Below are 20,312 nucleotides of genomic sequence, written 5' to 3'. Positions count from 1 at the left end.
CGCAGTTAAAAAGAGGAAAGCTTGGCCGAGTAGCCAGACTCCTCTGAACAAGGCCCAGGGCTCAGCCTATGGCATTTTGTTAAATCTCTATACAATAATTTTGTGACTGTGAAAAGTGCAAATTTGAAAGCCCAGAGGAAGAAGCGTATGTTCCGTTTAACATGCCTGATTGTAAGGGGAACTTTTTCCTTTTTTAAAGCTAGGGAAAAAGGAATATAACCTTAAAAACATGGGTAGTAACACACATTCCAGAGGCCGGTCATGTGTATGCTGCACAGAGCAGGCTATATAGCCTTAGTGTGAAAGGCCCTTAAATATTCTCTCTCTCTGGCTATCTGTTCAGTACTCACTTACACACACAGCGTCTTCACACAACGTCATCTCCTGCTGCGGGTAGTCAGGAAGAAAACCACGCTCCAGCTGTCCCCAGGTGCGAGACGTTGACAGACCCCGACCTCCAAAGCAGTCCCGTCCCCCTTTTCCAGGCACACGCATACAACTCGGATATCAGACCTGCCTCGTGCACAGTTTGGTGGGTGGATTATGGCCTTGTGAGGCACAACGCATTTAAGGAACGTGACCAGACGGGCATCTGACATCTGAAGACACTCATCCAGGTGGCACGGGTGACGAGCAGAAGCAAAGGTGCCTGCTCAGCACCACCTGGGGGATGCCGAGATGGGCTGTCAGAAGAGGTGCCTTTATCATGCACCATTATTTTAGCGGGGTGGTAACTGGTAAGTACTCAAAACTCTCAGGGCTTTATAAACAGTAACTAATAACATGCACTTTACAGAATCACCAGTGGTTAGCAGAGTGGGGTACAAAATGAACATTTCAGATGTCATCTTACTGTAGTCTGTTCACAGAATCATAGCTCTTCTACTAATTGCAGAACATATAAAAGTTGACTGCAAAGTGTTCAGCTAGATGATGGTGATGCATATTTCCTGTCCTCATTGGGAAGGGCAAAAAGACAGACAGATACTGGAGGTTCCAGGAACAGGCAATATTATATTAGCTGGACAAGTATTTTGCTGCTCCATATAGTTTCAGTGAAACAAATAATATGACCTGAACCTGCCAGTCAAAGTAACATAAAGCCCTACAGAAGATAGGGATGTAGCCTCTACCACAAAGCACAGGCAACCTTTCAGATTTTCCAACGATATGCAAGAACAAAATCAAAGTATTTACTTTACAGGCAATGCAGTTGTGGCAGCACCAAAATTCATCCCAGTGAAGAAATCATGTTCAAAAATCTACAGCCATTTCAGGGTTTAAATATGCATGAAATGCATAAGCAATTAATTTCCTGCACAAGAAAGGAATGTAGAGTTCTGTATCTTTGGTACATGCCAACATATTACACCTCTCAGGATAAGTGGTATTTCTCTCAAAGCCTCAGCTTCCAGAATCCCATGATGGTAACGTGATGCTCCTCCCTGGCACTCTTTATCAACCCCACAGAGCCCTCGCTACAAGGACAGTCTCGTCCTTGTAGGCAGTAGCACAAACTTCTTCTTACAGAAGAACAAGGAGATTTGAGAGGCAGAGCAGAGCCCCAGGCAGATGGCAGAGGTGGGGAGAGACGCCAGCCCTCCGGCTCGCATCCCACCCCGTGCCTCGCATGCTCCTTCTGGATTTGTAAGGCTCACGGCAGCGTGCGCATCTTCAGCTCCTCCTGTTTGCAGAGGAAAGTCAAGAGAGCCAGGAGGCTCCAGAGTGCAGATAATCAATACACCACCCTCGCGCTGCAGTTTTGCTTCAGTGACCCAGAGCTCAGCTTCTGAATCCTGACCCAAACCAGGGCCCGCTGGTACAAATGGGACCAGCAGCTTGGAGGAATCCACACGCGGTTCCAGTCCAAAGCAGCCTTACATGCCCGGGCATAGCAAACATGATAAGCTGTAGCAAGAAACACCTCTGTCCATAGGGAAGAATTAGCCAAGCATGTTTTAAATATGTTAGGGATAGAGGCAGAAGGAATAGGAGGTAAATTAACTCAAAGATTTACCATTTCAGAATTCTATGCTTAAAAACGTTTCATACAGTTTGCAGTGATACTAGCAATATTCTGAGTTTTCCTCACTCCAAGTTTTCTCTCCCTAGAGCCATATGGCCAGACCCCATTTCCTCCTCGCCCCTCCCCACACACACATGAATAATAATTTTTATTTCCTCTTTTCAGTTTTATTGCTAAGGCTTTTGTCAAGAGTGTACTGTCTAGTTGGGCTTTGCCTGCAACTACTGTGTAATTGTAGTGTCAGCCTTCTTTGCTATTACATAGCAGTTTGCAGTTGCCACAGAGGCGGACAGGGTCTCGTGGGGGGATGCTTACTGTACTGCAACAAAGGACTTCCCCTGTGTGTATTGTACATGTGGCCCTGAAATACAGAACTCAGCAGTCTTATATAAAAAGCCTTTAATTCTGAGATGCTTGACTCTCACACTACTGCAATGTTACAGCACACTTGCAAAACTCCAGTTAAGGTTCAGAATTCATGCATAGGATAGTGTTGTAAAATGATGGGATCAGAGCAGATTTTTTTGCTCAGGCTTTTGAGTCTCTCAGCTTTGAGCTGGTTTCCAACACTAAATACAGCAAGATGTTTTGGGTTGGTTTTTTTTCCCCTCTATATAAGCTTTTTAAAAATTGCATTTTCTTCCATTATCCATTTATTTGCCAATTTTCAAAATCACAGACGAAGAATTTCTATGCTTGCCTGTCCTTCAAGCAGTATTTTATGGTAAAGAACATGACCATTAACAAAGCAACATTTTTAACAACCATATTCTATTTAGTCTCAAACCAAGCATCTGCCTTTTATATTTGAAGTCTAGTAATATTTTATGCACCACTCGGCTAAGCTGTTCTTTAGAGAGTCTCCTTCTTCTGTCCTTTCCTTGTTAAATTGCATTTGCCCATGACCCATGAACACTGCTCCCACTTGCAAAGGTCTCTGCCCTCAGAGACAAACACAGATGTAACTAAACAGTCTTAGAGCAGACGCTCTCGGAGAGAGTAATCTTTTCTGTGGGGTGTATCTGCAATAACACACAATGTTCATATTAGCACTAAGTAAATAAACAACATAGACATCTCTTCAGTGCTGTACAAGCTTTTCAATATATGTGCCATAAATATGGCAGGAAATCAGAAGGAGCTCGGTTTGTACTCTGAAGGTGACTCTTCACACATATTAAAAATACATCATTATTCTTAATGCATTTTTCAGTGTAAAGCAACCTGTCTCCGAGGATCCTGGAGCACTGTGCACACAGAGACCCAGCCTGTCACTGCTTCTGCGCCAGCTGAGAATTGAGATTCTCCATTTGCTGAATGGGAACCGAAGCACATAAGGACATTTTGGAGCTCTCAGCACGCAGTTAGGGCAAGGTTTTCAGGGGAGCTCAACACCGAACAGCAGAACAGCAGCTGTTTGCTAAAGATCGTTTTAAAACCTGGCCCTGAGGGCCTGCCTCACACTGCCTGCAGAGCACTCGGGATGGGGTCCAACAGGACTTACAGAAAGCGGAACATGGAAAAAACTGCAAAGCTGAGAATAGCACAGAAAACGCCTCACTTCCACCAGCAGGACCATCTCCTTGCTCTTGGGGGTTTTGTGTGACCTGCGCAGCTCCGTCCCACCTCCCCCACAGCCATAAAATAAATCTACAGGTTGTACATACGACATGCAACTACAGCTATGGCTTTTGCCTGCATTTCCACGCAGGTATTGCCAGCGAGACGCCCAAGCCGTAAGGCACAGCTACCCGGGACGGGAGTGTGTCACGGCACCGCAGGGAAGGGAACGAACCGCAAGGCTAAATACGGGAAAAGGAAGCCGAACGCTGCAGGAAAGATCATGAATATCTTCTCGCTTCACGGTCGCACACCCCAAAACCGGGGACGGCCGAAGCCTCCAGCTTAACCCGCCCCGCCGGGCCCGCACAAAGCCGTCCGGGCTGCCAGACCCCCCGGCTCCCGGCGAGAAGCGCTGCCCGAGCTGCCGCCCTTCGCCCCGCTTCACAGCGGAGCCGGGGGGGGGGCTGCTCCGCCGGCTGGGGCGGGGGGGGGCTGCCGAGAGACCGGGGCATCCTCACGGCTGCTTGCCGCTAACGGAGGGGCCGGGGCGAGGGGCGGCCGGGGCAGGGCGACCCCGCAGGGCCCGGAGGGGAGGAGGGGGCTCGGAGGTGCCCCCCCCCTCATCCCCCCCCCCCGCCCCAGGCGGCGGGGAGCGCGGAGCCCCCCGCCCCCGCTTCCCCCGCCGTTACCTCCAGCCCCGGGCGGGGGGCGCAGTACATGCGCAGCTGCCGCCTGCCCTCCATTCATAAAAAAAAAAAAAAGGGGGAGGGAAGGGGAAAAAAAAAAAAGCGCGAGCCGTATCCGTCCTCCGCAACTCGCAACACACTCCTCTCCAGCCCCCCATTCATAAAAGGCAGCCGAGCATGCGCGGTGGCGCCCCGGTGCCCACCCATTCATAGAGTCGGGAGGCCGCGCATGCGCAGAGGGAGCTGCTGCCCTCCCATTCATAAAATAGCCATTTTCCCAGGCAGCGGCGGTTGCAGCATCGCGGCGGCCGCTGACAGCGCCGCGCTCGCAGGTCCCTTCCTGCAGCTCCAGCGGCTCCTGCCAGGATTTTCCCAGGTCCGGCCCCCCTCGTCCGTCTCGGATTTAGGATTAACTCGCCTATGGAGAGATGGTCTTAGCTGAATTACTTAAAGTAAGTGCGAGATCTGCGTCTGCGAGCAAATGTTAAATATTTTTAACTAGGAAAAATAAAGCCTGCTTCCCGAGGGAAAATCTTGTGCTCTGTCTAGATGCATTCGTCTAGTCCCTTAAAGATCACTGATCATAAGCATATTTCTGACTATGACTTTTCTAACAGCAATTATCTATAATTATATATAGTGGATAGCTGCCTGGTGCTTCACAACCTAAAGGAGACTTTGCATTCTGAAGAAATATCTTGTTTCTTGCAGAATTTGCATTTGTGTTCCTGTGCTTCTTATTTATACCTCTTTTCTGTATTCTTCCATCAACATCTTCATTTGGTGTATGTATATGGCAGGCAGGTTTCACCATACTTGCGTCGGGTTTGTTTGCAGGGCTTTTACAGCAGAATAAGGCTCTTCTTTCTGTTGTTGGGATGTCTTCTCCTTCACCCCTTCTTCCTCCCCCCAAAAAGGAGCAAAAATATATGGACATCTGGGCTGACAAATAAGAATTGGATATTTCTTGCTTTGGAATATGAAAACTGATTATACGCATTTCCTGTCTTTTCCAAAGCCCTATGTCTTGTTAGTGTCAAATAGTTCTGAGCTGTCTCCATAATAGGACACTTCAGAGATCAGCCACTGGTGTGTCAGATCATTCCTGCATGACCTTTGCTCTTCAGCATTTTATTTCATACAACTGCCTTTTTTTTTTTTTTTTTTTTTTTTTTGGCCTCAGTGCCTTATTCCATCACTGTTCTGTTCCCTGTCTTGCTGTATACTTGGTTGCTTCAGTTTTAAATCTGGATGGATTATATATTTTAAAGGCTACATAAGTAATAAAACGTGTACCTAGAATCATTTCATAAAGGTATATGAAATATATTATATATGGAGGAAAAACCTGTCTTGGCTGCTCTTCTCTACCAAGTGCGTAGCAAAGATAAGCCAGGATTTTATTTTCTGGTACCAGTCCTGGCGTCACAGGAGAAAGACAAGCCTAGAGACGACATGTTCTGAAAATTCATTATCAGAAAGGGAATGGAAAAAACAGAAAGGGGCATGTAAAAGGCACAAAGGTCTTAGAGGAAAGCAGGACTGGAAATGCAGACCTTGGAAATGGCAGTGCAAATGAATATCAGCATTAATCACAGAAGGAAAAGGCTTCACTCTTTTTCTTCAAGTGACCAAGGGTCTGATTTCTTGATTTAAATCTTTTATAGCCCCAAGTTTTTCCTTTAAGGGTAAAGGAGAGAAAGAAAGAGAAAAGGAAAAGCATCCCTGAATTAACTGGAGTAGAAAAGGCACGTTCTAGATTCTTTAAAACTTCATCAGCTGCTGCCTTTCTTCCATACCATGCTAAGGGTACAGTATGTCAAAAAACAGCTCAGGAATTGCTGTTTAATTAGGTAAAGAGAAACCCAGCTTTCCCAATGTTAAGGCTTCCACCCCTCTCTCTTTATTTTGGGTTAAAGAATAAAGCTACAATTTGTGCACGGAATCACAATGATCCTGATGACTAGCTTCCCCCTTCTCCATATAAAAATGAATGATAGCAGGAGGAGGGGTTGTTCTCAGTTATTGGAACCCCACTGGGGATGTCTCATTGATAAATGTGCCGTTTTCCATGGGCTACTGTGTTGTCTGTTGCTAGAAGGGACTCTATATTGGTATTATAAAATTAGAGACCTATTTCTGAATGCTGCAGTCCTTTTGAAATTCTCTGTGAGGTATGCGCAGGGGAGAAATTATTTGTTCTCCTCCTGAAACAGCAAAACAAAAGCTGTTTTCACAGAATCATGACTAATTCCCAAATCATACTGGGAAATGCAACATCTCAAAAAGCAAGCCTCCCCTCCCCCCCCAAAAATCCTGTTATTGGACTTCAGTGAAATAAAATTCACAACCCTTGCAACACTACAGCAATAATTAATTCACGGTTCTGATAGTTTTCCAAATATTAACCATAAAAGCAAAAAAAATCATTAATCATATTGCTATACAATTTTCCAAATTCAGCCCAGTACTTAAAACTGCCTTTTTATAGGCAAACAGTTGCACAAGTATTGTTTGGGTTTTATTCTTTTTAAATGCAATACAATGTATTTCCTTAAGGAAGTATAAAATCCTTCTAATATGGTTATCATTTAGTACCATGAGCTTAATAGATCATATCTGAGCTTAGTTTTCTGGCCTTAAAATAAATGTTCTTATCCAATAAAAAGCCTTGACTAAGAAATTGGAGTCCCTAGAGATCAGAACGTTAGTGGGCCAAAATGTGCTTTATTCACTCGCACCATAGGAACAGACAGAGCTGGACAGAGACAGCTTCTTGGAAGTCTACAGGTCTCATTTCCCAGCTTCTGAATTTCCACGCTCTGGCAAGAATTTAGTGTCTCGTTTTAAAAATGGCAGGTTTCCCTAATAAGCTTTCTAATTTTTTTTTTTTTCCTTATTACTTGTAGAGAAAATTCTAGCTGTCCTTAGATAGATAAGGCTACTAAGGAGGGGAACAAAAAGAATTAATATCAATATTTTGTTAATATTAATACACACTTTATGGAAAAGAGCTTTTTTTTCTTTTTTAGAACATTTACAGCTTGACTCAAAACTCAGACAGCCTAACTCAGTCTTAATGAACTCCAACACTGTATATTATTCTTAATCACACATTAAAAACATGTGCTTACTGAAAGGTCTCCTTTAACTTCAAGTATAGTCTTCTCTCATTAAAAGCTTTTATTGAACCTTTTGACTTCCAGCAGCAGCACCACGTCCCTCATCACTGCTGGGAGGTCTGGACAAGAGGATGTCCTTAATTCCAAACAAAGGCAGTGGCAGAATTTGTTGCCTTATCACCAGCCTCTCCTCCCTGGGGACTCGGGGAAGCAAGTCCTTTATTGATCCCTCTCGTTTGCTCTGGTGGAAGCGAGCCCCTCCGGCAGCACCCTGCTCGCTCCCATGTTCCTCCCCAGGTCCCAGCCCCGCCACCCCTGCCCTGCTTGGTCCGTATCCTCTGTGAAGCCCTATAGATCTTCCTTTTGCAAGTATTTTTTGATAGCAAGGATAGCTCTTATACCAGATACCCTGGCTTCGTTTTCAGGGTATGTCCTCGGCATTTCCCTCTTTCCCAAAGGGCTGTAGGGAGGAGCTGTAACTTGCTGGTGAGTCCTGGCCACCAGCGCCACTGGAGCCAGCAAGGCAGGGTTTGTGCACATCCCCAAAGCATGGGATGAAGCTATGATCAACGCTTTCTAGATAAGGTTTTCTAGACTGTGTAATCAAACCACCGCAGGAGGGAGAGTAGTTATGATTGTTCTAAAAGCAGTGATAAATCAGAGGAATTTTGCACTGGTTACCATAGATTCTGAACGGTGTTGACTTGCACAGGCCTTGAAATATGTGCCTGCCCTTGACAGTATACTGCCCCAAAGTAGATTGTTTTCAGTATTTGTCTTTGTATTCAGACTTATCTGTAAAGATTCTATCGCTTTTTTTGTTTTCTTCCTGTTGCCCTATTGTTTCAGCAATTTGCGTGTCCCATATAGCAAAGAAAATAAGCAAATCTCCGCAGTACGTTTACTGCACCTATTACTACCTGTATGCTAATCTTAATTAGGTGATTGTCACATCTCTTTCAGACACTGTAATTCAGCTTTTGCATGGATAATAATGGGTCTAGTATCATAGTAAGCAAGAGGAGGTGTGATCCAGCTGTTAGGTGACAAGATTCAGAGCTCTCTGCTCCATCCCCCACCATCACTGCCCCACAGCAGAGCTCCAGGCGAGTTCAGGCCTTACCGCAGCCCCAGTGCACGGCTCCCATGGGCATCAGCCGGGGCTTGGCCTTTCATCTCGCTGGTAGTTTCTCTATCCTTTCTTCACAAAAGCTTGTGATGCTTCAATATTTGGAAAATTCTTGGAAACCTGTGATTGAAAATTCTTATAGAAAACCCAAGTTTGCTTTACTCTGCTTATGGTAAGAAGGCAGAAGGCAGCCCTTTCCATACCATTACTCTCCATCCCACCTAGTACCATTATAACCATCATAGATGTCCTAGAGCTGGCCACCACTGTCACAGCAATGGGCAGCACTACACCGCCTGCGTGTTCAGCAGCTTCCCGGCGTTCCAGGGCGCAGGTCCAGGCTCGGGAGAGGGGGCACCGGCAACGTTACAGAACATGCACAGGACAGTCCAGCGCCAGTAATCCCAGGAGAAGGCTTGGTTTGCCGAGGCAAATGGCTCTTCCCTGACGCTGGTGCCGTTCAGGCACAACAGAAGGGACAGGCTGCTCAGGAGGTGTAATTAAGGCATAACTCATTAGAATGAGGTAGAGTGATCCCAAATCTGGTACTTGCAGCTTACAAAGGATAGAAAGAGTTGACGGTGGCTACGTGACTTCTTGGATCATACTGGTGGTCTCTCTATTAGCAAACACACTCCCGGCACCGTGTTTGGGGCTTTTCTTTCCTACGACATTTAAGACTGAGTTCAGTCGTTTGCACATCAGCATCTGCTTGTTGAAATTTTCTGCATCTTTCAGAAATGGGCTGCGCAAAACTGTGATACCTTGTACCTGGTGCTGGGTGGACAGGAGGTGGGTCATGGGAGCCCATTTTCCCATTTTCATATTGACTTCACTGGGACTGTGGGCACTGGGGATGTGTCAGAGTCACACCAGCACTTCCCAGGGCCGGGTTTTGCAGGATTGCTTCCACACGGGACCTGATTCTGGACTTATGTCCCTTATTCTCTTTACTCTTTTGTTACTGCATACATCTAGAATGTGTTAAACATATGAGAAAGTACTTATTATTAACTAATCAGTAACTGAGACAGGTATAAACATTATATATATATTTCTGCACTCGTTAGATATTTAAGTCAAGATCCATTTTGTTTTTCAGTAACTGGAAGACAAGTTACCCAACTCCACTTTGAAAATAAAGATACTAGAACCTTATGCTTCAAAAAAACGTTCTGAAGACATTAATGAGAATGAGTTTTCCTGGGGGTTTATATGACTTTCTCATGGAATTGCCTACAAGGATGTAGCTTTCTGTAGAATGATGTAGGCAAGTCCAAAATCCTATTAAAAAAACATAAGATCACCTTTGTTTTAATTTCATATGACTAAAGAATCTGACAAAACATTTGAGTCTGAAATAATACCAAACACTTTAAAAGAACAGTTGGTTTCCTACAACTTCAGGACTTGTAATTATATAGTACAATAGTAATTTTAAATTGGCAATATCTTGATGAAGAGTTGAAACAAGCACTGCAGCACATTTATGAACTTAACTTCTGAATCCAATTTTACTCCCTTGGAAGGAAGTACATTTTGACTTGAAAATTGTATGTGGTGAGCAACCATACGGTCCCTGGATGGCATGGGGGAAGAGACATTTTCTCTACATGGGAGTTTGTTGACGCGTCTGCTTTGAAAAGAACTTCATTGTTTCACCTACCTCTAAAGAAGGAAAAAATCCCAATGTAAGAACATATTCATGAATTTTTCTTCCTGTTGTCTACTTTCAGAAAATTGCGTGTACAATTGCAACCAGTGAATTTGTGCCTACGCTAATGCTATAATATGTCTGTAATTACTGATGATCAAAGATTAACTAATTTTGTTTACAAGTATGCTGTATGGCATTTTTTCTCAATTAAAATGCAATTTAGAGTCAGGCTGGATTAGTGCAGTGGACGACAAAGGAACTGCATAAAGTTTCATAGCTTTTGCAAAGTATGCTGCTTAAGTATCTTAAATCTCCTTTTCCACTTTCTCTCTTCTATTTTTCTTTTTTTATCTACAATTTTCTTTAAATGACACATCTTGTTATATTAAATCTGTTCAATTTGAGCAATTAATTCAATATCTGCAAGCAGTACCCAGCTGCCCTTGCCAGAAAGAGAAGCTCTGTTCACAGCACCGGCATCACAAACTTCAGTCTTTCCTTCTCACAGCAGATGAGCCCTACAAGAGAAATGTTCTTTCTCAAGGGATTTGACACTTGCAGCTCATCTCTAGTAGCCGTCCCCTTCTTGGTTAGCTGGGGTGGCTGTCACAGGCAGCTTCCCGTACTCTAGTTCAAGCGGGGGAAAGAAAGGGGGAGATGGGCAGCTCAGCCTATTCTTTCTTGCCTTCCCTCCCAACCGAAGTGGCTCACGTTTGTCACCACTTCTACCCAGGGCTGCTTCAGACACACAGTGGTCAGTTCCATGTGCCGTATGCTGAATTAGGTCACCTCAACATCTGAGCCAACACCAGCAGCTACGAGACACAGTTGACCACTCTGAACCCCACCTTGCTCACCTGCACAGGCCTTCAGAGCCAATGCAAGAGCCCCAAGGTTCCACCCCTTCAGCTCTTGTCCTTTTTCAAGGTCTTAAGTCCTGCCAGGTCACCCCAAACATTAATTTTCATTGGGGATGTAGCTGGGACAGAAGCTGGAGATGACAAGATACCAACGTTGCTGCTCAAGGCAATGTTGTCCTTGCTGACAAGCACCCTGCGTGCGTGATGGGTTCCTGGTGGGGAGCTGCAGAAGGGCATGGTGTGCTGCTTCTGGAGTGGGAATGAGCTTTCCTGCTGCTGAGAGGACGTCTTACCAGATACTCCTGTAAACAATCACGAGGTCTCCTTATATCTGCCTGCAAATTGACTGCATTTCAAAGGATGACTTGCTTGTATTGTTCCAGTCATCCTGGAACAGTTTCAGACTGGTTGCAGCTGCATTTTTTCCCCTCTGGGGAACACATCAACCAAAAAAGGTCAAGTTATGATGTCTTGGACGATCTTCCAGGGAAGTCAGCAGGATCCACGCACGTACCCAGGCAGGCACACCTCAGCCTGCAAGACTTCACAGGAGCAGTCTGGCTTCTTGATTTGCTTCTGGTCCAGCGCAAGTCCTTAACCTGAGAAGTTGACTGGATTCCTCTTCTTTACCAAGAGAGATGGAGTGCTGTGTACCTACACAGCTATCTAGTACCCTTTGCTGAAATCTTTCTTTTCATGGGATGCAGACATAAAGCTTAAAGCAGAAACAGCTCAGGGAAAGATGTGCCCAAGGCACGTGCCAGTGGAAGCACACAGACAAAAAAACTTGAAGCAACCACACCATAAAATATCATCATCATTGTCCTCTGGGCAGATCCCAATGGAGGAGAGCCTCCTTGCAGAACGAACACCACCCAGCTCGCTCGCTAGTTCCACACTTGAGATGTTTGACCTGGATCTGTCAGCAGCAATCTTACTGCACTGCTGAAACTTCTGGTGACAAGACCAGCAGCAGCAATGTAGTCACGGTCCTTGGAAAATTCCATAAATACCAGAAATTTCTGTCTCTTAAGCGTAGCTTGAAAGGTGAGAGCAGTTAACTGTGGAAACCCCCTGCTCAGGAGTGAGAAGGCAGGGCAGAGGTTGAAGGACCACGTGTGGCACTAGCACCAAAAGTGGTAGGGTGTGTATCTCTGGTGTTGTAAAGGTGATCTTCAGCAAGAGAGACTTGGTGTCCAGAGCAGGGGTCTGGGAATTAGGAGAGCTGGGTCTTAGTTGGCTGTCGTCACTCCAGAGGTTTTATCCAAGTAGATCCTCTGCCCAAATATCTGCAGGGTCTTTGAGTTTGCCATGTCAGGGCTTCCATTCCCCTTGCTCTGCAGAAATAATTTGCCTGTTAGAAAGACAGTTTGGAACAGTATTATAATGAAAAAAGGTGATGAATAATTTTCAACATCAACTATCCTAAAGTGTGGTGTTTAGTCTAGGGTCCGTCTTCTTTCTGTGATAATTAACTCTGAAATCCTGATTAGCATTATCTCAGTTAAGCCATCTTTAATGTCTGCCTGCATATGGTCGTGTCTGTGTATCAGGAGTTTGCGTGTTTTAGGAGCGCCTGTGGCTATAATCCTTCCTCAAATTAATCTGATGACATAAATTCCATGTGATGTCATCGCCGGTTCTGGACCATTGCAGACAGTGCAACTACAGAGTTAATATAAAGCCTAACTGCCAACTCCTGTGTGCTGCTCCTCTTCCCAGGGGGGGCTGCCCTCCCGCTTGCCGGGGCGAGGGGCTCCCAGTGCGGTGCTGCCAGCGATGCAGAACGCTCTCAATGTGCCAGCCTGGCTCAGAGCTGCCGTATCGGGGAAAATCAACATCAGATCAGCCTCGCTGCATTGACAGAGGTGGCGGATGCTGCCTAAGGGCTAAACAGCTCTCCTGCACACGCGTGCTGGCACACGGTGCGCCTTAAAATAAATAACACTCCATGGGTCCAGTCTAATCCTGCTGTGAATGGACCGAACTCCAGTTCTGAACTGAGTTCTCCGAACTGAGTTCAGGCCAGAACGCAGAGCCTCGTGCTAGAGGTTATTTAAAAACGATGGCAAGGCAATGCTGCCAGTGACATGCAGGAGCAGACAGGTAGCCTTGTAACATCGTTCAGTGTGCCACCATTTCCCCCAGCTACCTTCCATCTAATACCAGCTCTGCTGCACTTACTCTTGGCAGCCAAAACAGCTGCATCTCTCTCCTTAAAAAAACAAACAAACAAAAAAAAAAAAAAACCCAAAAAACTGTGAAATCAAAGTCTTCCTGCAAACAGAACACCTAGCCGATAGAGAACTGACTATTTTGCTAAACTCTGACTTGCAGCAAGTACTTTTTATACCATGAGACTGGATTCTGACATACAGAAGAAAATCAATTTTTTTCCCTCTGCATGCCCCATAGTTGTCAGAATCATTGCTTCTTTTTATTTTTTTATATACAGTAAATAGGAATAGATGCTTTAAAAACTCTCTTGTTTCTCATGTCAGGATGTCAATGAGCTATGAATAATGAAATAAAAAAGCTTCAAATGAATGGCTAAGACCCAGCAGAGAATTTTAACTAGTGAAGAGAAGCAGCATAAGGACTGCATTACAATAATCATAAGCACTGCTAGATAAAGCACTTTTTCCTACTCGTCTTGCACAGCGGACAAAAGGAGCCTGGCAGGCAGGACGCGGTGCCAGCGTACAGAGGCGGCATGTGCCGTACTGACCGCGCGTTGCCGCTCTGGCCCCCGGCGTCAGCCCTCTCTCCTATTGATCTTGGGAAACTGGGCAGATTTTCAACCCCCCCAATGCCAAGTGATCTATCAAAGCAACGATTTACAAAAATAATTGAGGACTCCAGTAACATTTTTCAGTGGGTGAAAATGCACTTCCCTTTCTCCTTCCTAAAATGCATAATTAGTTCATGCTCCAATTTTTGTAGCATTGTGTTAAATTTAGGGGGGATGTGCTCTTGCAGAAGGGCATACATTTACCCTCTCACACACAAACGCTTCTCCTGTGTGCCTTGGTTGTAGCTGGATGCAGTTTTCTCCTGACGTTTCTTTCGGACTGCTGTAATATTAAAATTTTTCACGCTGTTGGAAAAGGTTAATTTGTTTGTCTGAACACAGACAACTGGCAATGCCTTAAGCTGTTCACCATTTCCTTTTTCTTGATACCAGAAGCTTTTCCCCTCCTGCAACTTGCTCTGAAGCTTTACTCACCACTTCTTTAAACTGATCTCCAACATTATATTATTTATGAATAAAGGTCACCCCGTGAGGAAATGGCACATCTACTAGAAAACAATGTGCACTTTCTAAATTTGAACCAAGTCGTTTCCGTTCTTTGATTTAAGTTTAGTTACTTCCTGTGGTTTCTTGTCCTACGCCGCTGCTGAATCTTTGGATCGACTCCAGGATAAATTGCACTCTTTCAATGAAATTAGAAACTGCAGCAATAGACGGCTTAGCTAGTATAGCTAGTAAACAGCACTTAAACTAAATATTAGTCCACTTAGTGTTTTGGAGTGCCTAATTACCTGCCCGAGGTGATGTATGCGGTCCAACCCGTGTGCGTGCTCTCCCCGTGAGCTGTACCCGTCCGCTCCCACCCTGGTTTGCAACCAGACGAGCTGCTGAGCAAGAACTTCCACCTCCCGCAGGAGGGCTGAAAGCAGCCTTTGAAACCCACGGCTCCCGATGGAGACGGAACACTGCCTCGCTGAAGCCAAGCCACCCTCCCACAGGCAGATTCTGGGTTAGCAAGGACAAGTGCTCAGCCCCACGCTCTGAAGCATCTTTGTACCAGGCCAGCGCTCCTGCGAGCCACAATTTTGCATCAGGATTTTGGGGGGGGATCAGGGTCAATTGGGAAAAAAAAAACCCTTAGGTAAGTCATTGCAGGCAGTTTGCTGACAAAAATACATGTGAATATGCACCGGTAACCCTAAGATGTGCTTTCCGTCAGTAAAAATGATGAACGGGCACTTCAGGAGCCTGCAGTAATGGGAGCCCTCCCAGGACCGGAGGAGCTATATATGGCCAAGGTTAGGGAGAGGAAAACAGTAGTAAAGGAGGAGTGATGCCCTTTATACCAGAGCAAGAGCTCTGACTCCCTTGGACACAAGTTTACCTTGTAAGACCTTCTGCATAATAACCAGCGTCAGCAAAGAGCCCTGTTTGGGCTGCAGTTGCAGGGTAACTCAATAACAATGCTCTCTTTCTCTCCCCCGCCCCTTTTCTGTCTCCTTTCCTTCCCCCAGGATACCTAAGAGCAGCTTTTTCACCGTTAATCAGACTGCTTTATCAATGGAGCCCCGGATTCCCCACAACATCACCGTTGTCCCCAACTCTGTGATGGTCCAGCCCTTGCTGGACAGTCGGATCCCCTATGGGCGGCTGCAGCACCCGCTCACCATCCTGCCGATCGACCAAATGAAGACGACCCACATAGAGAACGATTACACCGACAACCCCACCGCTTCCCAGCTGGCAGCCCAGAAGCATCCCCGAGGCCCCCATGAACCGGTCTTGACCAACCAACACCTCCAGCGCTGCGAGCAGGACGTCACCCACCCCTGGATTTCGTTCAGCGGGCGCCCCAGCTCCATCAGCAGCAGCAGCAGCACATCTTCCGACCAAAGGCTCTTGGACCACATGGCCCCGGCGCCCGTGGCGGAGCAGTCCTCCCCCAGAGCGGTTCGCATTCAGCCCAAGGTGATTAACTGCAAGCCCCTGGACCTGAAGGGACCCGTGTCTCAGGAGCTGGACAAGCACTTTCTCCTGTGTGAAGCCTGTGGGAAATGCAAGTGTAAGGAGTGCGCGCTGCCCCGGACTCTGCCTTCCTGCTGGGTGTGCAACCAAGAGTGCCTCTGCTCGGCGCAGAACCTGGTCAACTACTCCACCTGCATGTGTCTCGTCAAGGGCGTCTTCTACCACTGCACCAACGAGGACGACGAGGGCACATGTGCCGACCACCCCTGCTCCTGCTCCCACTCAAACTGCTGTGCCCGCTGGTCCTTCATGAGTGCCCTCTCCCTGGTGCTCCCTTGCTTGCTCTGCTACCTGCCAGCCACCGGCTGCGTCAAGCTGTCCCAGAGATGCTACGACCAAGTGAGCCGGCCCGGTTGCAGATGCAAAAACACAAACAGTGTCATTTGCAAGGCATTGCCGGAGAGCAAAGCAAGCAGGCCAGAAAAGCCCTTTTGATAGTTGGGAGGACAGGGAGTGGGAGGATGCTCCACGGAGGCGGGGTGGCGTTGGCTCTTTTTAATAACCTGTGTTCTGAGGATAACGTTAGCCTTTTGCCTTCGGAGAAAGCAGAAGCAACTATTTCCACAAACTGAAGCGCTTTGGGTTATTCAGGGTTTTGGAATTGGTCAGAATTTACATAGACGGGGCCAAAGGAGGAATCTTAATAATGTAGAGTGAAGGCTGAAAACCTATGTATGTCATGAAGTACAGCTGCTTAAAAACTCCTGGTTCGGACGGACGGCTGCTCACCATGCCTGCACACCACAAGAACCATTAACTGCTCGCTTGGCAGGCACGGCTGCACAAGCAATACCTATTCCCAGCTGCGAAAAGCTGCATTGGATTCGTATTCAGGGTGGGCATCTTGTTTTCGCTTTCCTTCCAAACTCTGATTTACTACCAGCAGCCAGTTGAAGGTGACGGGTTAACTCCCTCTGCCCTCCTTCCCCACCTGCACACTGTTAGAAGGGCCAGTTGCACACAAAGTACGTGTTTCCCAAAAGCTTTCTGTGTCCCTCAAAGGTTTTGAACCAGAAGTAAAGATACAGTTCATTTGTTTAAGGGTCTTTTAACATTTAGGCATATTGCTTTCTTTGAACCCACCTGGCTACATTGATTTGGACCCTCTTTTTAAAGCAAGATGGTAGCAGGGTTGCTCCCTCCCCGGGAAGAATAGCAGCAGGATGCGTTCAGGCAGTTGCATCAGCATCGTGTCATTCTGCCTGTAAGCTGATCCGTAGCATCACGTTCTACTCAATGGAATATTAATTTTACATCAACAGTACAAAGCCGCTCTGGAAGGATGTTGGTCAAACCCCGTTTCCCCAACACGCATGCTTGCTCCCCCAGTGCTGGAGCAAAGGGGATCTTAACTCATGCCACAAAGCAAAGATGTTCAGTGTTTGTTTCTCTAAACCTCTTAAGCTCTGTTAAGAAGTCACAAAAACCTAAGTGTACAATACACATAGGTGTATTTTTATAGGGATATCAATCCAGTACCTCCTCTCCTGGAACAAGCTCTTTGCTCATTAAATACTAAGATTTTTAATTTTTTATGTCTTGGGGATGAATGGCGTTTGCTTGAAGTACAGGCCATTCCCCCATCTCTATTGCTGCTGTTCAACTTTTGCCTCCTCTGTACAAAAGTGTGTCTTTTTAAATGTAGAGAATGCCTTTAATGTTTATTTTAGTGTTAACAAACACTAGGGAAAGCCAGGGGAGGGAAGAGAGCATATTTAAAGAATGTGCCCATGGTTTTCAGTGAGCGAATATCATCGGCTTTGTCCGTGCACTCATCCTAGGGCCAGTTCTGCAGTCCCTTAAGATGCAGTAAGCCCTTTCTCTTGACAACTACAAGGTGCTAAATAAAATCTTTGTCCAAACATGCAACACTAATAAGTAGGTAGGTACTTGTTGCATGCAGAAAACAGATCTAGATTTTTTTTTTTTTCTAATTAGAGGAGATTTCCTCAGTAAATGCACAGCAGTGACAGTGAAATGTCATCTCTAATTAGATAAGCAATAGGCAGAGCTCATGTAGCATTTCCAGGAATCCCATTTGCTTGGTTGCAATACAGTTGCTGTGTAGGGGTTGGCAGGAGCATATTGATGGGACTTCTGGTGTCTTTTGTTTTCAGAATTCATTTAACCTGGATGACTTGGGGTTTAGTTAAGCTTAATTGTAGATATTTATTGAATGAGGAATTTAAAAGAAAAAAACAAGCAACTTTCTATATTTATAACATTTGCTAGCTTGTATATGATAAATTATAGAAAAAGGGATACTACATCTGTCACCAGATATCAATTCCTATGGTTTATCCTCGTTTTAACCATATGGGGACACCAGAAAGAAGTAAGCAGGTGGGGATCCAGAGCTGTATTTATTATCTTGCACAAACTGGAGGGGAAAAGATAAAAGGAAAACCAACCTCAAACTAGCTGAACTGTTAGTTGAATGTATAAGGTCTTGTATTTAATAAGAGAAATCATTTTCCTAAGATGCAAACAGGCTAGAAAACGCAGCAGGAGAGGTGTTTACCTGCTGCCCTCCTCTATTGGGACCATACGTATCCAAATGGCCTCCACCTGTGGTTGTTTTGCCTTCTTGACCCTCTGTCCCTGGCTGTTCCTGGGGGACCCGAGCTGAAAATCTGCAATAGCAAAGCCCATGGCTTAGATGCATGGTCCTTGCAAGCAAATACAACGCTGGAGTGGTCGCCACTGTGCCAATCTACACTCATGTATATACACCCAGCAATCCCGTATGGATTTACTTTCATTGTACATAGTTGTAAACTATTTCTCTGTTGGTTTCTTTTAATATATAAGTCCTGCTATGGTGTAAGCCGATCCCATGCTGGAAGACTGTAAAGCATTAGTGGATGTGTTAGAGCAGTGGTAAATGTAGCAGAGGGACCCTCCTCTCCTCCTCGCCCTCCCGGCACAGCGGCCGGACTCTGCTCCATCAGCTCCCGGTCCAAGGCACGGCAAGAAAGCACCGAGCTCTTTGCAGAGCGCTCAGAAAAGTTCAGGCTCAGCCGAAGCGGGGGCTCCGCCGGCCGGCTGTGCCGGGGGGCTGGCGGAGGGTACGTCTCCGGTCGATAACGTCTTTATTCCCCTTTCTTCCCCCATCCCAACGCCTCCGTTCCCCCATCCCCTTCTAAGGTACTTGGGTCTCCTGCCACCCCCGAGACACACCGCAGGCACGGTGCCGCGGAACCTGAGCCCCAGCGAGGGCACGGACGGAGGCAGCAGCTCTGGCCGTCCTCCCTGCGGGTCGGGTCCCCCCCTCGCAAACTGAGGAACGGCCGCTAATTAGCACGAACCTCGGGCGCGATGTTCGCTCGCCAGCCGTGCCGGTGCAGTGGGCTGGGACCACGAAGGCAGGAGGGGAGGGGAGGGCAGGTTGTCCCGGGACAGGAGCCGTGCCACCGCAGAGCGGCTCCGGAGGAGGAGGAGGAGGAGGATGGCGAGGCGCTTAGGCTTTACCGCCCTGAACTGCTAATTGCTGTTCATTGCCGGGTTTTGTCCTCTGCCCGCGCGTGGAAGGAAAGACCCAGAAAGCAAGAAGGGGTGACTTCACGGCACGCTGGCAATGCCACACTGCGTCCCTCAGCAGAGTGGCTTCAAGAGACAAATAAACCATCACCGCACCCTCTGTCCCAGTGCCCGCCGGCTACGAGGAGAAGCTACTAAATTCATGCTGTTGCTCCCCGGGCACTGGCTTTCCCACCCAGACGAGCCCTCGCCCTTTCGCAGCACTGGGTATTCCCCCTCCCCTCCCACGCTCGGACACGCTGATAAAGGTTTCCCCCTTCTCCTGTTACCACCCCACCACATACACACCCTGAAAAGTTACCACAGAAGGTTTTCCTTGTATAGAATATTTATTTTGAAGCTCTATTTTAATAGTATTTATTTTAGAAAGTCTACTATTGTAAGAGTTCTTCTGTTTGTGAAGAAAAACAAGTACTGATGAATGTACTGATCTAGAAATTATATATATATATAAAAATATATATTGTTAAATATATAAATGGCTGTTGTGGTTTTTATAAAAAAAAAAATCCCAAAGAATGTTCATAGCAATTATTCTAAAAATACAAGCAGAGAATAGCCCCAAATCAGTTATTTAATAACTACACATATCGGGAGTCAAGAGCCCAGGTGGGATAACTCAATACATTGGGATAGAGATTAAAAAACAAAACTCAAACTCAGTGGTACCCACCGCACAGAGGGATTTTGCTGACCGGCACATCCCACAGAGCTTCCCTTGACATTTCAGACCCACTCCCTGCTGTCGTGCTTCTCATTTTTAGGAGCAGAGCTGGCACTTTTAGTACACCAAGCAGTTAGAGACGGGGTCTGCTCAAACACCGCAGCCATACTGACGGGGAGAGGAGGGATGGACCGCACGAGACAGGGACGGAGGCCAGAGGAGAAGGCCAGGAGGGCTCTTCTCTCCTGCCGCCTTCTCTTGCGCCCACCCCAGCGTTAATAACACAAT

The 20,312-nt window shown here is 46.4% G+C and overlaps 1 protein-coding gene and 1 long non-coding RNA gene across 3 annotated transcripts in view; one reads left to right on the top strand and one right to left on the bottom strand.

Moving 5' to 3' along the window:
• LOC138682366 (uncharacterized) overlaps window positions 1-4,350 on the bottom strand; it is a 56,581-nt gene extending 52,231 nt beyond the window's left edge. Inside the window, exon 1 of the long non-coding RNA XR_011322463.1 lies at window positions 4,279-4,350. This is a non-coding gene — a long non-coding RNA (uncharacterized lncRNA). The remainder of the gene's footprint in view (window positions 1-4,278) is intronic.
• Window positions 4,351-4,517: 167 nt separating this feature from the next.
• On the top strand, window positions 4,518-19,825 carry SPRY4 (sprouty RTK signaling antagonist 4). Of its 2 annotated transcripts, XR_011322390.1 has the most exons (3): window positions 4,518-4,727; window positions 15,310-16,809; window positions 16,843-19,825. XR_011322390.1 is itself a non-coding variant. In XM_069772246.1 (2 exons), exon 2 carries the CDS (start codon window positions 15,356-15,358, stop codon window positions 16,253-16,255), a length of 900 nt encoding a protein of 299 aa, XP_069628347.1. In that variant the 5' UTR covers window positions 4,518-4,727; window positions 15,310-15,355; the 3' UTR covers window positions 16,256-19,825. The 2 variants fall into 2 exon arrangements, 1 of the variants encoding a protein (XP_069628347.1); XM_069772246.1 differs by having other exon boundaries at window positions 15,310-19,825.
• Window positions 19,826-20,312: the final 487 nt, after the last annotated feature.

This window comes from Haliaeetus albicilla, chromosome 27 (assembly GCF_947461875.1).
Source record: "Haliaeetus albicilla chromosome 27, bHalAlb1.1, whole genome shotgun sequence".
Lineage (NCBI taxonomy): Eukaryota > Metazoa > Chordata > Aves > Accipitriformes > Accipitridae > Haliaeetus > Haliaeetus albicilla.
Note: the sequence above shows the minus strand (reverse complement) of the source record. Positions and strands in the feature narration are given on the sequence as shown.

Coding starts and splice junctions, on each gene's coding strand:
- SPRY4 (XM_069772246.1), top strand. CDS start 15,356: ATGGAGCCCCGGATTCCCCACAACATCACCGTTGTCCCCAACTCTGTG.